At 52.8% G+C, this 15827-nt stretch overlaps 1 protein-coding gene across 2 annotated transcripts in view; it reads right to left on the bottom strand.

Annotated features, from left to right (window-relative positions):
* TBC1D10A (TBC1 domain family member 10A) overlaps positions 1 to 15327 on the bottom strand; it is a 30841-nt gene extending 15514 nt beyond the window's left edge. The window contains exon 1 of one of the 2 annotated variants that reach the window (XM_007128654.4): positions 15046 to 15327. In XM_007128654.4, the coding sequence (XP_007128716.1) occupies positions 15046 to 15254 (209 nt within the window). In that variant the 5' untranslated portion in view covers positions 15255 to 15327. The remainder of the gene's footprint in view (positions 1 to 15045) is intronic. The other variant, XM_055080397.1, reaches the window with a different exon arrangement.
* Positions 15328 to 15827: the final 500 nt, after the last annotated feature.

Below are 15827 nucleotides of genomic sequence, written 5' to 3'. Positions count from 1 at the left end.
AGCAATTTTATTTGTGCCCCTAATAGCCCAGCAAGATCCTCATAGATTAATTACTATTTCAATTAGACCCATGAGAAACTTGACCCAATCAGAGAGATTGTATGACTTGGGCAAAGTCCAAAGCTATTAAGTGGCAAAACCAGGGCTTTCCTTTGCCATAGTGACTCATGTGCTGCTTCTCACTCCCCTGGGAAGGCTGTGAGGAAAGCCGGCCGCTCTCCAGGTGCCACTGTGGAGCTCTATCTCTGGCCCCAAAACCCCTGGAGACAGTCTAAACCCTCCTCTAGTGTTCTGACTGTCTCAGTAAGCGGCTTGCCCCTACGTAGCAATGCTCAGTGAGGCCAATATGCTGGATGGGCAGAGCCCGCAAGCACACCCTCGGCCACCACCTCCTAAGGGAGAGAGGCACAGAGGAGACAGAAGTGGGCAGCCAGAGAGTGACTGAGCCCAGATTCTGTCGGGCTCTCAGGCTGAGCTAGGCTTAGCCGTGCTGTGCCATGCCATGGCCCAAGGCAGCAGTGACACTCCATTGACACCAGGCTCTGCAGGCTCCCTAGCCTTCTCCCCAAACCCAGAAGCTGAAGACTGTCAAGAGCTCAGAGGAAGAAGACCAGTTCCCAAGGCTACCCAAGACCTGGGCTCTCTCCGCCTTGTCCTTCCAGCCATGTATCAATACTTTCCGCCCAAGCACACCTCAGCCCCTCCAGTTGGCAGACTCAGCCAGGTGTGGTGCCTGTGCCCATGACCCCTTTATCGAAAGGTGTCAGATAAACCTTGGTCCCAAGGAACCAGTGTAACCGCCTCCTCCAAGCCTCACTCTCTAAACCAGCCCAAGCAGAAGGCTCAAGGTCACAGACCTCAGGATTGAGCCTCCTCATCTCAACCATCGGGAAGGCCAGGTGGAGTGTGGGAGAGAGTAAAAAGAGTGGGGACCTTGAAGCCAACCAACCTAGGTTTCCATTCCAGCTCCTCCAACTGGGAGACAGACCTCTAAGTCTCAACTTCATCTTCAAGTGGGACCATACACATACCTCATACTTTATAAGGCTTAAATGAAGAATAGATGTGTATAAGGACCCAGCCTGGTGGGTGGCCGGCTAATGGTAGCTTAAGGTGACTGGTATTTGCAGCTTACCTAGCACTTTCACATCCCTTTTCTCATCTGACTGGTCCATACACACATGCAGCAGGGCACAATTATCCCCATTTTACCCATGAAGCAATTGAGGCCCCAGGCGAGTAAGTCATTTACTCATTGACACACAGACTGTAACTCATGGCTTCTGACCCAGCTCTGCCACTTTGTGACTATTCCACTCTCTGAGCTTTTGGTTCCCCACCTGTAACATGGGGGCAATACCACCCCTTCAGAGGGCAGCAGTAAAGACCACATGAGACAGTAAGAGCTGATACACTTCCAGCACTCGCTCTGTACTAGCTCTGCCAAGCACTACATAGGCACACAAGTCCCCAAGGAAGTAGTTTTTATTATCTCTACTTAAGAGACAAGAAAACTAAAGCTTAACACAGCTGAATAATCTGTCCAAGGTTACACAGCCTGGAAGTAGAGGCTGCCAACTGAGTACTAAACTATCCAATAAATATAAAGTGACCCACATGTAACAGGGCCTCAATACCTGTTACATTCCCTTCTTTTTCCTTTATCACCCAGTAAAGTAGAGAACCACTACCCCCTGTGCTGAGACGGCAAGAGTGAGCAAGATGAAAGTGCGGAAAATTGGGAAATGGATGGGCAATCACAGATCCAGGGACAACAGAGATGGGGGAGCTCCCCTCTCCCACCCAGAGCTGGAAAAAGAAGTGAGAATAAACAAAAGGCTGACCTACTTTGCACACTGAGTAACAACCTCTGGAGTTCATTAACCTAAGAGGTGGTAATGACTAAAGTATAAATAGCTCTTATGCCAGCTCCATAATAACCAATGACAGGAAACTGGAATCAAGAGAGGGTGGGTTGGTGGTGTGCAAATGGCCGATGGTCAGGGCTGGGAGGCCTGTGAGGTTACCTAAGGAGTCCACCCACTCCCCAGACAGCCAGGGAAGCCTAGAGATCAAAGGGTAAGTGATCTGCCCAAGGCGATGCTGTGAGTCAGAGTAGAAAAGGAAGATGGTCTGCAGCAGCCTGGTGCTCCCTCCTGCGGCCTGGCAACCCCTGGCTTGGAGGTAGGGCAGTGTCCAGGCTCCCTGTCTGGGTGAGACAGAGAGTCTGGTTTGCTTCACTCTCCCCCACTCCTGGTACAAGCTAGTTCCGGGCCTGCCTCCCTTTCCCATAAGGAATTCCCTGGCTTTGCTCCTTCCAGCCCTGGGTCAGTGCACAATGGTAAACAGGTTCTCTCCACCCTTCTCTGGCCTCAGTGCCATGGGCCTCTGCCCAACTCTCCACTCTGCACAGCCCCACCCTCCCCCCCATGTCAGAGGCAAGAAATGGTTCCTTTAAGCACCAGCCTTGCTGGCTCCAAAAAGCAAGGAATCCCCCTCCCCAACCCCCACTCAGCTAGGGAAAGGCACAGACCTTAGCAAAAACTCCCAGGGGAGCTCTCCCTGACAAATGCAGAGAGGTATGGAGACTATTCTCAACAGAAGACATCCCTTCCCCAACCCCCACCCCTATGGGGCAGAGTACTACTTGAAATTCCCCACGGGCAACTGGGTCTTCAGGTCACAATCTCACTGTGGGCACCTGGGGGCCCCCATGACTCAATTACAGCCCCCCTCACCCATCCTTACAAAACTGCTAAACTTTATTGATAGATAGATCTTATCAAATTAGTCTTGACTCACTGCTTATCTCTGCCAAGACTCCTTCAAGGCTCCCTACTGCCCTCCTTGTTCAACAGAAACCTCAGGCCCTGGCTCCCAGGCCTTCCTATTCCCTCTACATGTCCTTCTTTTTTCCCAGCCCTATTTCTAGATGGCCCTCTCTCTGAGCTGCCCTCCCTCAGCCCTCCCCCAACTCTAATTCAGTCCCACTCATCTTCTGAGGCCTCCTTCAGAATACCCTCTCATCTCTACAAAGCCTTTCCTAACCACTCCAGGAGCAGAACACAATCAGCACCTCATTACATTCCATACACATCTCTCTAGAGCCTGTGTTCCAGGCCCTGAATCTACAAAGTTGAATAAAATGTAGTCCCTGCCTTTGGGGAGGTCAATCTGGCAGAGGAGACAGATGGGTGAGTAAATAACTAGCACACACAGAGGTGCTATCACAGAAAAACTAGAAGGGTAGAAGGTGCTAGAGACTGCAAGAAGCACTCAGGGTTGGGGTGGAGGAGTTAGGGAAAGCTTTAAAGGGGAGCTGACTTTTGAGATGGTCCTTGAAGGGTGACAGGAAGTGGCCAGGGTGAGAAAGGGGAAAGAGCACATCAGGCAGAAGACCCAGTATGAGAAAGCACAAGTGAATGGAAAAGGGCCTGGCTTGTTTGGGGAATGTGAGCAGTCCAGTGGAGCGAGTCTGGCTTCTCCGCTCGACTGTCCACTCCGCTGAGGCAGCATTCCACGAGAAGGTGTGCTCCTGGGGGACAGAGGCTCTGCCAATCACACTCTCCACAGTGTGTCCTGGCCCTAGAACAGAGCCTAGTACCTAGCTGGTGCTCAATAAATGTGTTGACAGATTCATTTGCTTTGTGACCTCAGGCACTCTGAGTTTCAGTTTTCTCCCCACTGAGATGGGAATACTATCCTCTACCTTGAGATCAGATGGGAAAAGCACAAGCACAGAAAGTGCTTCATAAAGGGCACTCCCTCTGTGGCCTGATACCAGCTCTGGATTTTCCTTGAAGCCCAGCACAGGGCTGAGCCCAGATGTGCTTGATGATGGCCTTTTACAACATTATAATTCTATATTCAATTAACATAATTGAATGTTTGTTATAACACTTACCAGGTACTTGCTATGGACCAGACATGGTGCTCAACACTTAAATTATTTCATTTAATCCTGACAACAAGCACATGAAATAGGTCCTCTAATTATCACCTCCCCCCACTTCTGCAGATGAAGAAACTCAGGTTTTCAGCAAGCCAGTAACTATCCAATGTCCAGGGTGAGCAGAGGACAGCTCTCGGAGGTATACCCGGGCCCTGCTCTTCTGCTCTGTCACTCAACTCTGGCACTGACTGCTATCCACTAGGCTGGGTGAGCACAAGCCTTGCTTCCAGGGAGCTTGGAACTTAGTGACCTCAGAGCCGTATACTGTGTGATGCCTGGCAAGTCACTTTACCACTCTGGGATTTGGTGTCTACCTCTGTAAAATGGAGATTATGATGATAATAACTATATTTCAGAGTTAAATGAGGTGGTATTGGTGAAAGCATGGTCCACCATGCAAGCTCTTCTGTGAAATGGCATTACCATGTGACTATGCTGGGAGGTTGGAAGGGGTCACTCAGAGGCAGGACAGGAAGCCCAGGATGAAAGTCTACAAGGAACACAGGAGGGTGGTGGTAATTATGAAGCAAACTCTTACTCCTTCCCCAAGTGACTGCCACTACCCAAGAGGGCAGAGGCCCCTACAGTCACATGCTTTGAATTGAATCTTTCAGGAGACCCACTTTTGTTCTCACTTCTGCTTTTTTTGTGTGTGTGTGTGGTATGTGGGCCTCTCACTGTTGTGGCCTCTCCTGTTGCAGAGCACAGGCTCCAGACGCGCAGGCTCAGCGGCCATGGCTCACAGGCCCAGCTGCTCCGCGGCATGTGGGATCTTCCCGGACCGGGGCACAAACCCGTGTCCCCTGCATCAGCAGGCAGACTCTCAACCACTGCGCCACCAGGGAAGCCCCTCACTTCTGCTTTATCTTCACAGACCAAGGAGAAGATCAGGCCCTTGCATCAGGGTCCTCAGAGTCAGGGTCACCTGAGGGCTCTGTTCCAAATGACTCAATGAGGAACTGATTGGGGGATTCCCAACCTGCCCTGGCAGGACAGAAAGCTCCAGACCACAAGCTGAGTGGGACTGGCTCCCGTTTTACCCCCAAGGTCCAAGGGTCGGTAGGCAGAGCACATGAGGGAGTCTGGATCTTCACACCCATGCTGCCTTGTTCTCTCACCATTATGCCAAAGGCCGGAAGTAAACCTTAGAGGATAATTCACACTCGAATTATAAGAGCCACGATGTACCACTGAACTCTTACTTTGTGGCATACACTGTGCTGGGTGTTTTACCAACATTTCCTCCCTTAATACTCATAACCATAACTGGCATGGGGCCAGTTCCCTCTCCCAATGCCACCACCTGGCCCATTTACAGACTCAGAGAGGTCACATGCTAGAAAGTGACAGAACCAGGGCTTGAAGTCAGGTCTGCTGGTGTCTTGAACCCAGGATCTCCCAGGTCCAAATTTAGTTTCTCCTTTTTTGTGAAACCAAGACAGAGAGGAAAGGGAAATATACAGCATCCTCCAAAAGAGGCTGGCTAAGAAAGATGGCTTCTGGACACACAGAAGAGGAGGAACAAGAGTTTTCCATACTATGTTCCTGGACCCCTTACTACCCAGCTGCTCCTGCCTTATCTTGGGGTATATGTGAGGGGCTGTGTGTGGAGACCTGGGACAGGAAGTGCGCCATCCATTATAACAACTCAACAACAAAAACAACTTGAGAAGCCTACTAGGAAAAGTGTAGACACCTGGGGCTGGACTGAAAGTCCTAAGGCTGGGACAGGAAGAGGGAGGACAGGCCACACAGTGACAACAAAAGCTTTGGTAAGATGGAAAATTGGGAAGGAGGAACCCTGGCTTCTACGCACAATTCCATTACTCCTTCAGCTTAGGTTTCCTTGTCTGTAAACAGGGCAAAATAAAACTTACCCTACTGATTTCCCATTGCTCCTGTAAGGATTACTGCAAGGCAATGAGAAAGAAAGCACTTTGCAGAACAAAGAGCTAGACAAATCAAAGCATTCTTTGATTTGACTCCACTCCCAAAGATATGAGGGCCACTGGTCTGACAAAGGGAGGTCCTCTCATAAGAGGAACAGAGCATGCTGGAAGCATTGGCCTTTGGGGCTGTGCCCTGAAGACCCCTTGCACTTGTGTGGTACCTGATAAAAAACTTCTCAAAGCCCTTTTCATATACTCCAAGGTCAGTCTCAGAATGTTAGAAGCAGAAGACATCTTCAACATCACCCATTAAAACTATCTTAGTGGGGCTTCCCTGGTGGCGCAGTGGTTGCGCGTCCGCCTGCCGATGCAGGGGAACCGGGTTCGCGCCCCGGCCTGGGAGGATCCCACATGCCGCAGAGCGGCTGGGCCCGTCAAGCCATGGCCGCTGGGCCTGCGCGTCCGGAGCCTGTGCTACGCAACGGGAGAGGCCACAGCGGAGGGAGGCCCGCATACCACAAAAAAAAAAAAAAAAAAACTATCTTGGTTTATATGCAGGGGAAACTGAGGTTTAGAAAGATTAAGCAACTTTCTCAAGGTTGCAGAGCTAGTTAGGGGCCCAGGGAAGCCCAGGACTCAGGTCTCCTGATCCCTGTTCAGCAGTGTTTGTTTACACATGCTCCTAATCCAGTTATCTCATTTGATCCTCACAATCCTTTTGTACACAGACCACACCTTTATCTACTGTTGAATGTCTGACTTCCCTGCTAGGCTCTAGGTCTTGGGAGGGCAGGACCAAGTCCCCAGAGCCTAGCACATGGCTGCACACATAGTATGTGCTGGATGAAAAGCAGGGAGCATTAGCCCCATGGTCAGGTGAGAGGACGTGCTTAAGTCACACACCACTAGGGGCAGTGGTGGAGCCAGCACTGGCACCTTGACCCCTGGGTTCAGAACCCTTTCCCATATTAGCCTAAATCCACATATCCAGCCAGAATCATCTCTGAGAAATGGCTGGTGGTGCCCCGAAGGGCTGAGGGGTTCACTTTCTCATAGGCACTGGACTTGCTTCCACCTCCCAGCTGAGGCACCAGCTCCAGGAACAAAATAAAGGTGAGATGAGGTCAGCCCTCAGCTGCCATCTGCCTCCCCTTGATCAGCTTAGGCTGTGCCTAAAAGCCCCAAACCTACCCTCCCCAGCTACATACTGCCCTAATGTAGGCTTTCCATGCCCTCAGGCCTTACTCCTCTCTCCTTGGAGAGGAGTCTAGCCCTTCTTGCAGCCTTCCTTGCCATCCAATGTGTTTACTGGGCAGAGACCTCAAAGCTCAGTTCCACTCACCCCACCCCCTCCCAACCAGGCCAAACCCACTCTCCTACTGGAGAGAGACAAAGAAACCCTTGATGTGCCCTGATCATGCCAGCCATGCCAGGCACCTTGGGGAGCCCAGGGCTGTGACAAAGCAGAGTCGGCAGCAGCCCAACGTCCGCTTCAAAAGAAGGCCACAGATGGCCTTCCTTCCCTGTGGTCAGAAGGCCCCGGAATGGCTAGGGCCACTTCAGCTTGGCCAAAGCCTTCCCAGTTCCCCACAGTCCACACGGCCAATCAGGCACCAAGCCCTACTTGCTGACCTCTTCATCCTCATAGCTCCAAGACTCTTCCAGGCCTCTCTACAGCCCTTTTGGGCTGTCCCAACCTTTCCCAACTGCTCTCATTGCCTGTGGTCCAGCTCCTCTTTATACCATCTTCCATGCCAGCACCAGACTGACCTTAATGAAACACAGGAGGCCTCGTCTGACATTCAAGGCTAGTCACAGTCTGCCCAACCTACTTTGCTACCCTCCCCTTGATCACGTCATCCTCCCGCCTCCCATTCTTCTTGTCACCTCCGGGAACACCACATTTCTCAAACAGCTGCCTTCTGGGGGGACTCTGCACACGGGTCCCCTCCCATACAACAGAATGGCCTTCTTTGCTCCTTCTCAGGCCTGGATCAAAGGCCTTTTCTCTGGGCTCCTATGGATGGAGCTTGCTGCTTCTTCTTCCTATATATTCCCAGAGCAACCACATGCCTCCATTACAGGCTTTCTTGCTCAACATTGTAATGATTTGGTTGTGCTTCTATTTTCCAACCAGTCTGTGAATGCTTTGAGGGCAACAAGACACAGATGTCTTGATCAACTCTGTATCCTTAGTCCCAGTCACAGAGGCTGGTAGAGTAGGGGCTTAATAAATGTTTGATAAATAAACTCACTGCTATGATGGATAAACTGGTGAAAGTAAAGCCTTGGCTTTCTCTCCCAGGCTCCTGAGTCCGCTGCCTACTTCCCTACATGAAGAGCAGAGAAGAGGTAAGCTGTGCCAGCCTCTGAGGAACTGGACAGAGCATGGAGTAGAGTAGGGTGGGGTGGGATAGAGAAGGGAAAGAGAAAGATGAGAAAAGGAAAGCCTAAGTTGGCAGCTTCCCTAAAATCCTGGAAAGGGGGCTTCTAAGCAGGTCAAGCATCAGGAGAGTTGGTTTGCCAGTAGAGCAGCCAGGAGTTTTCTCCCTGCCAGGGTCTCCCTCCCTGGGCTCAGGATAGCAGCAGATTTGCCAGGGGCAGACAAAGCAGCTAAAGGAGGCCTCTTCCCCGTCAGGTGTGCTGCCAGCAGGATAAAGAGAGTGATCAGCTAGGACACTGACAATGGGTGGATGACGACTGGGTTCTGCTCTGGTGGGCAATGCATCCTGGCCTGAGGTTCAACTGGCTTGGAGTGAGGAAGAGAATGGACAGGTCCATGTAGCTGTGGTAGCAATGGGCTGAGAGTCAGAAGATCTGGGATCCCTCCCAAATCTGGCTCCACTGTTAACTAACTGCAAGGCTTCTCCAAGCCTCAGATTTCTCACCTGTACGGGGTGCATAATCCCTGCCTTACCTACAAAGAAACACTTCTTCCAAAAGGCACACACTGGATATCAAAGTCAGATGGTCATTATGCAGTATTTTGGGGTCAAGAGCAGTGTAGACTCTGGCCTATGGGAGGGCTAGAACAGGCCTGATCTGGCCAGGCTTCCAGGGCCTCCACAAGGATCTTCACTGGGTCTTTCTCTGGCCTGGCTGGCCATGGACTTCGACTGTACTGAGAGACCTGCCTTGCCTTCCACACTGGGATGGGGAGGTAGCCAGATTCCTGCTAACTGCTGCTCTGGGTGTGGGGGCATCAGGGACTGGTGAGCACCTGGCGCCCCGCCTGCTTCCACCTTAGCAAGGTTTAGTCACTGAATTCAGTGTTGAGAAACGGGTTCTAGTCCCAGTTCTTCCATTTACCAGCTAGCAAGCCTTGGGCACTTTCTTCTTAGAACTTCAGTGTACTCATCTACAAAATGGGATAACCACCCCTCTCAGGGGAACGTAAGGGTTCACCATGGGTTAGGGTTCACTCCTGCCCACAGTGGATGGACCTCATGACGCTCATCATCACAGCCAGAGATGGAAAGTAGGAAATAAAAAGACAGGACCACTAGCTACTCCAGTCTCTATGAGGAGGTAGAACATTCATTGCGCATTCATTGACAACACCTATAGTATTGTCAGGCTCTTTTCAAACATCAGCTCATTTAAACCTTACAACCCTGCAAAGTCAGTATTATCATAACCATTTCACAGTGAGAAACTGAGGCTCATAAAAGTGAAGCAATATGTCCAAGGTCACACAAACAGCCAGACTCCAGAGCTTAGGTGAGGAGGGAGCACAGAGCACCTTCTTTTCCCACCGCGGTGTAAACAGATTGCAAGGCTGAACCAGAGCCAGGCCTCACCAGCCCCCTGAAGGTCCTGTTTCAGACCCAGATGCTGGGAGGACAAAACATCAAGCAGGTCCCACCGCTTTATCTCTTTCCCACAGCTTAGGATTTCCTAGCAGGCGGACACACAGGCACCTTCCCAGGGCAGCAGCTGGTGTGCTGGCTCCCTCCTTCACCAAGTCAAGTCTTGTCTGAGGCCCTAGAACACCCACAGGGCTACCAAACCGGATTTTCCTTTGAAACTGGAGGAAAAGAAGGAGGAGAGAAAATGAAGGCTCTGTGGCCCAGAGTCATAGACCAGGGCTCCATATGTGCAGCTGTCTCTTTCCAGATGGACTACCCAGGGACCACTCCACTGCCAGCTCCACGCTTTCCTGGGAACTGTAATAGCTCAAGAAGAGGATGTTCTGAACTTACAAACTGGAGAAGGTGGTGGAAAAGAGGGGAGGCAGGCCCTGGCGTGTCAGGAGGGCCCTGGCCCAACAATAACTGGCACAGACCAAACTATCAGGATGTCAATTAAGCCAGTTCTAAGATTTCCAAAGTCATAGGGCTGCCATAGTTGGCTATAAGTAGTGGAGGGCCCAGGGGACAGGGGAACTGAATCAGCAAAAGACAATATTGCTGTTCCAGATGTTTCTCCCAGGGCCCAGTTCAGATCCCTCTCTCCCCTAACAGGAAGCCAACACCCACGGGACCCCAGAGAGCATAGCTCCTCACCTTATCTGGCCTGAAGCACTGAGTAGACTGAAGCTGGGTGGGAAACTCCAGCTTCAGGAGGCCAGTCCTGGCAATCACATAGGAAAAGGAAAGGAAGGTCAGGGATCCACCCCTCTCAGACCATCTTGCTCAGACCAGAGACCTGGTATCCAACTGATATCCTTCTTTCCCTTCCTGACCAAGTCCTCTATGCTGCAGAAGGGACCCCCCCCCCAAACAGGTCTGCTCTTCCTACCCGAAGTGATAGTAATGGTAACATCACTCCTCCCACCCTTCCCTGCTAAGGATACTTCTTTCTCCTCCTCTAGTCCTTCCTGGGCTTCAACAACCAGCTCAGTTGCCAGCCAAGCCGAAAGAACTAATGCTGCCAGCACTCCTGTCTGTGCCCATGCCACCACAGGGTCCTTCACTGGCTGGCTGCTTTCTTGCCTCTCCCCACTCACTGGCTACTGCTCAAGGGCAGGCAGGGACCATTGTGGGCCCAGCAAAGGTTCCCTGTAGAGTAGGCTCAAAAGACAGACAAGGTGGGACTTCCCTGGTAGCACAGTGGTTAAGAATCCACCTGCCAATGCAGGGGACACGGGCTCGAGCCCTGGTTGGGGAAGATCCCACATGCCGCGGAGCAACTAAGCCCGCAAGCCACAACTACTGAGCCTGCACTCTAGAGCCCACAAGCCACAACTACTGAGCCTGCATGCTGCAACTACTGAAGCCTGCATGCCCTAGAGCCCCGTGCTCCAGACAAGAGAAGCTACCGCAATGAGAAGCCCACGCATGACAACAAAGAGTAGCCCCACCTGGCTCACCATAATTAGAGAGAGCCCACAGGCAGCAACGAAGACCAAACACAGCCCAAAAAAAAGAAAAAAAAAAGACAAGGTGAAGTAGAAAAGGCCTAGGGCTGGGAATCAGGAGTTCTGGGTTTAATTCCTGGCTTTGCTGCTAATTGACTGAAGAAGTGAGGTTAATCACTTCTCTTAGGCCTCAGTTTACCTATCCATATAAGGATGGCCATCTCTAAGCTCACTTTCAGCTTCCTGATTTGAAATGTGTGCCGGTAAATGTCACTCAATAAATAAATATTAATTGAGCATTTACTTCTCTGCAGGCCTGAGGAAAAAGTGAATAAGCCTGGTTCCAGGGAATTCCCTGGCGGTTCAGTAGTTAGGACTCCACACTTTCACTGCTGAGGGCCTGGGTTCAATCCCTGGTCAGGAAACTAAGATCCAACAAGCTGCAGGCCCCCCCTCCACACACACACAAAAAAGCCTGGTTCCAGTCCTGAAGCTCACCAGTCTAATGAAGTGGTAATGACAACACAGCCTTATCCTTGCTGGGCCATCCCCGTTAGCTTCCCACACTGCTGAGGGAGTCAAAAGTGCTGACCTAAGCCAAGGAACGTGAGGGCAGACAGGTTTTTCTAGGAACCTTGTATTCTACCTGTCCAGCACTCGATTTACTGCTGGGGCCGTATGCCATATTAATGGGTGGTAAAGGCAGTGGAAACGGTCCTGACTGGGGAGTCAGAAACCCTGGGTTCAAGTCTGCTTCTGACACTAATGTGCTGTGTGATGTTTCTTTTTTTTTTTTTTAATTTATTCATTTTTGGCTGCGTTGGGTCCTCGTTGCTGTGCGCGGGCTTTCTCTAGTTGTGGCGAGCGGGGGCTACTCTTCATTTCGGTGCACAGGCTTCTCATTGCGGTGGCTTCTCTTGTTGCGTGCGGAGCACGGGCTCTAGGTGCACAAGCTTCAGTAGTTGTGGCACGTGGGCTCAGTAGTTGTGACTCACGGGCCCTAGAGCACAGGCTCAGTAGTTGTGGCGCATGGGCTTAGTTGCTCCACGGCATGTGGGATCTTCCTGGACGAGGGCTCAAATCCGTGTCCCCTGCATTGGCAGGTGAATTCTTTTTTTTTTTTTTTCCTGTGGTACGCGGCCCTCTCACTGTTGTGGTCTCTCCCATTGCGGAGCACAGGCTCCGGACGCACAGGCTCAGCAGCCATGGCTCACAGGCCCAGCCGCTCCGCGGCATGTGGGATCTTCCCGGACCGGGGCACGAACCCGTGTCCCCTGCATCAGCAGACGGATTCTCAACCACTGCACCACCAGGGAAGCCCGGCAGGCGAATTCTTAACCACTGCGCCACCAGGGAAGCCCTGTGCTGTGTGATCTTAAGCAAGTTATTCTCTTCTCTGGACCTCAGTTTCCTCATCTGTATAATAAGTTAGGGTTAAGCTGGTCAAACTCGTAAGATCCCTTCCAGCGTTAACAGTCTATGATTTTATGATCTACTCGTGCCAGGTACCTAGCAGTCACCTGAGTGGGATAGCTTCTGATCTGCTTTCTTCCCCCATCCCCCTAATCCCTGGCAACTGCCAAAACTGATTGTCTTGAGACAACCTTTGGCCCAGGATGGCTGAAACAGACCTTTAATCTGGAGCCAGAGTCCCTGCCATCTCCACTGCAGCCATCAGTGCTAATGTTTCACTTCTCTGGGATAGCACATGGTCTCCTAGCCCTCAACTACGAGACTGGGTTCAGGGCAGTCACCCTGAAACTGCCCATAACTTCCTCTTTTATGGCCTTGAGCAGGGACTTACTTTTGGCTTTTTTTGAACCACAATATAAACTATACAGGGAACATCCAAGCTTTCAGACACCAGAGATTTTAGGTTGACCAACAGGGTCAAGAAAGTGAGGCAGGGAGAGAGGAAGGGACATGGAATCCCACCTCAGCCCCAGCGCTACAGACACCAATGATGCAGACGATGTCATTGGTTTGCGGTTGGAGGGTGGGAAAGACAGATGTCTGGCTGCTTGGCTGGGGACTACAGCCAAAGGGAGGTGCTTCCACTGGGGCCTCTCTGTCCACAAATACCAGAGGTACGCCCTCATTTTCTCATCAATTTTCAGACCCTTAGAAGGAAAAGAAAGGAAACAACATTTTCCTGGGCCACTACTTGAGCCAGGCATTATGCTAGGCACCTTCGAATACTTGATCTTATTTAATCCCCACAGTAATCTTGGGAGTAGGTATTACTGTTTCCCTTTACAGTGAGTAAGCAGGCTCAGAGATTCAGGAACTTGCCCAAGGTCACAAAGCCAGCAAGAGTGATTTCTTCCTAAACCTGGCCTTTTTCCACTATATCACACTGCTCTGTACCCTGATACCTGGTTAACTGCCTGATAAGCATGGAGTAGGAATTCTTATCTCCCAGAATTCACCAGCAAATCTGAGCTCTTCCTTCCAAGCACCCACAAATGCAACTGGGAACTCCTTTCCCACTTTTCTAGACCTCATGCCTCCCAGGACCCTGATCCCTGGTGTCTGCTCTTCAATTCAAAAATATACCCTAAGTACCCTTTGGGTTCTCACAAGCTAATCCCTGGGGAACTGTGACAAAGCTGCAAGTCAGGGTGAAGGATCAGAATAAGGGGTGCTCTCTGAGTCCTGGACTGGACTAGCCTTAGCTTGCTGTGAGCAAGTGGGAAGAGGCTGGAGGAGACATCCAGTGGGTAAAAGAGAACTCTCCTTACGGGAGGGGCCTGCATTTCTCTCCAACTGTCCATAGGAGAAGGAGGCCTGGTGAATATGAGGCTTTGGGACTGTGGAAAATCCCAGAAGAGACCTTTATGGGGTGTGGGGTGGAGATCTTACAGATGGTTAAGGCTCTTCCATAAGTCATAAGAGAGCCTGACAGGACAGCTGGGATGGGAAGTGGGGTCTGGAGTCCATCTTTCCTAAGGGCATCACCAACCCATACATATGATCTCTGTGAGGACTGGACTCGGAGTTCTGTGGGGGCAGAATGTGGCTGCTCAGCTTACCCCGCTTGGAGGGAAGGTGCTGCTCCACTGCCTCACATTGCTCTGCCTGCCAGCTGGGTGCCTGGGTGTGGGGGATCTGGGTGTGCTATGAGCAGGGACCCTGCTGTCTCCTTGCCTGCCCCACAGTCTGCATTTGGAGAGGAGGTGCATGCTTCCACAGCATACACAGAGACAGCTGACAGTCTGTCCTGGAGGTGAGGTAGCATCATCCTGTGGGTACTGGGAAGGGGCAGTGCCTGCCCACCTGTTGCTGGTGACGGAGAGAAACCTGCCTCTGAGGGGGGAGAGGGGGGCACTCTCTGACACTTCCATGAGGGGAAGGGACTGTCTGTCCCAAGGTGGTAGGGAGCTGACCAATGTCAATTCATCCAGAGGTCCGTGTGTCTTGAGGTGAGGGTTAGTCTGTCCCGGAATGCGGTGGGGGCAGGGCAGCCCGTCCCTCTGAAGTCTGCCTAAGGTGTCCCCCTGAAGTGGGGGTAGTAGGGTGCTGACACAAGGGCGTCTGTGGGTCTCGTGGGAGGCTGGGTATGGAGAATAGCAGCCTGCTGGGGGAGGGGCGGCCACCTGTGAGCCTGTCAGGGGCCGGCTGAGTCAGCCAGCCCTAAGGCGAGGGTGGCAGCGCTGGGGTTGGACCAGGTATCTGTCGACCAGTCCGCACTGGTAAGGAGGGCCCTGTCGGCCCTTCCTAGGGGTGGGTCAGTCCGGCTGCGGGGGAGGTGGGGGTGGGGCAAGGGAGACAAGGGGTCGGTTGTTCCTGGTTGGAAGGGAGACGTGTCTGTCCTTTCTGAGAGCGGTTCTGTCCGCGTCGAGGACCCCCCGCGGGTCCCGCCCCCGGCCGCCGGCCCCCCGGCTCCGAGCCCCGAAGATACTCACGCGCCCTCGGCGCCCTGCGAGCCCACGATGAAGCCGAACTTGTCGATGCGGCGCTCGGCAAAGCCGTTGGCCTCTGAATCGGAGCCCAAAGAGCTGAGTTCGTCGGCGGCTGCGGCGTCGGGGCCCGGGGCCAAGCTCTCCCGGGTCCCCGACAGGCTCCCCCCGGCTGCAGGCGCGCGCAGCCCGTTCTCTCCGCGGCTCTTCGCCATCCCTGCCGCGCCCGCCGCCTCAGCCTCAGCGGCCACCTCAGCCACCTCAGCCGCCCGACCTCCGCCGACGCCGCCAACGCCCCGCCCACGAGCCGCACCCATTGGTCGCCACAAAGCCGAGGGCGGAGCCCTAGGCCTTCCCTGGCACCTCCTCCCCCCCATGCCCAATGGGTGCCGCAGACCCCGGGACCCGCCCACCTCCCCCAGGCTGGCGCCAACAGGCCCGACGTGAGGGGGCGGGGCAGCCGTCACCCGAAGCCCTCCCCCCTGGGCTGCCAATCACTAGAACTCACCTGAAAAAGCTTCTCGGGCCTTTCCGGGTTAGCCCAGGCCTGGCCCGACACCTGCCGCACCGCCCAGGCCGAGACCGAGGGCGCCCTCTGGGAATTCCGCCTCTGCCTCCTGAGCCCCCATACTCCTCGCGAGACCCTAGGGACGTGGGTGGGGATTGTTCTCCCATTCATTTATGAGGAGCTCTGAGGAGACGCGGGATGGGTCCGGGGACACGCCCAGGGACACTCGGCGGCTTAAAGACCTAGGCTGAGCTAGAAGTTCAGCAGCCCCTTCCTTCGC

Source organism: Physeter macrocephalus, chromosome 19 (assembly GCF_002837175.3).
Source record: "Physeter macrocephalus isolate SW-GA chromosome 19, ASM283717v5, whole genome shotgun sequence".
Lineage (NCBI taxonomy): Eukaryota > Metazoa > Chordata > Mammalia > Artiodactyla > Physeteridae > Physeter > Physeter macrocephalus.
This window is presented reverse-complemented; position numbering and strand designations above follow the sequence as displayed.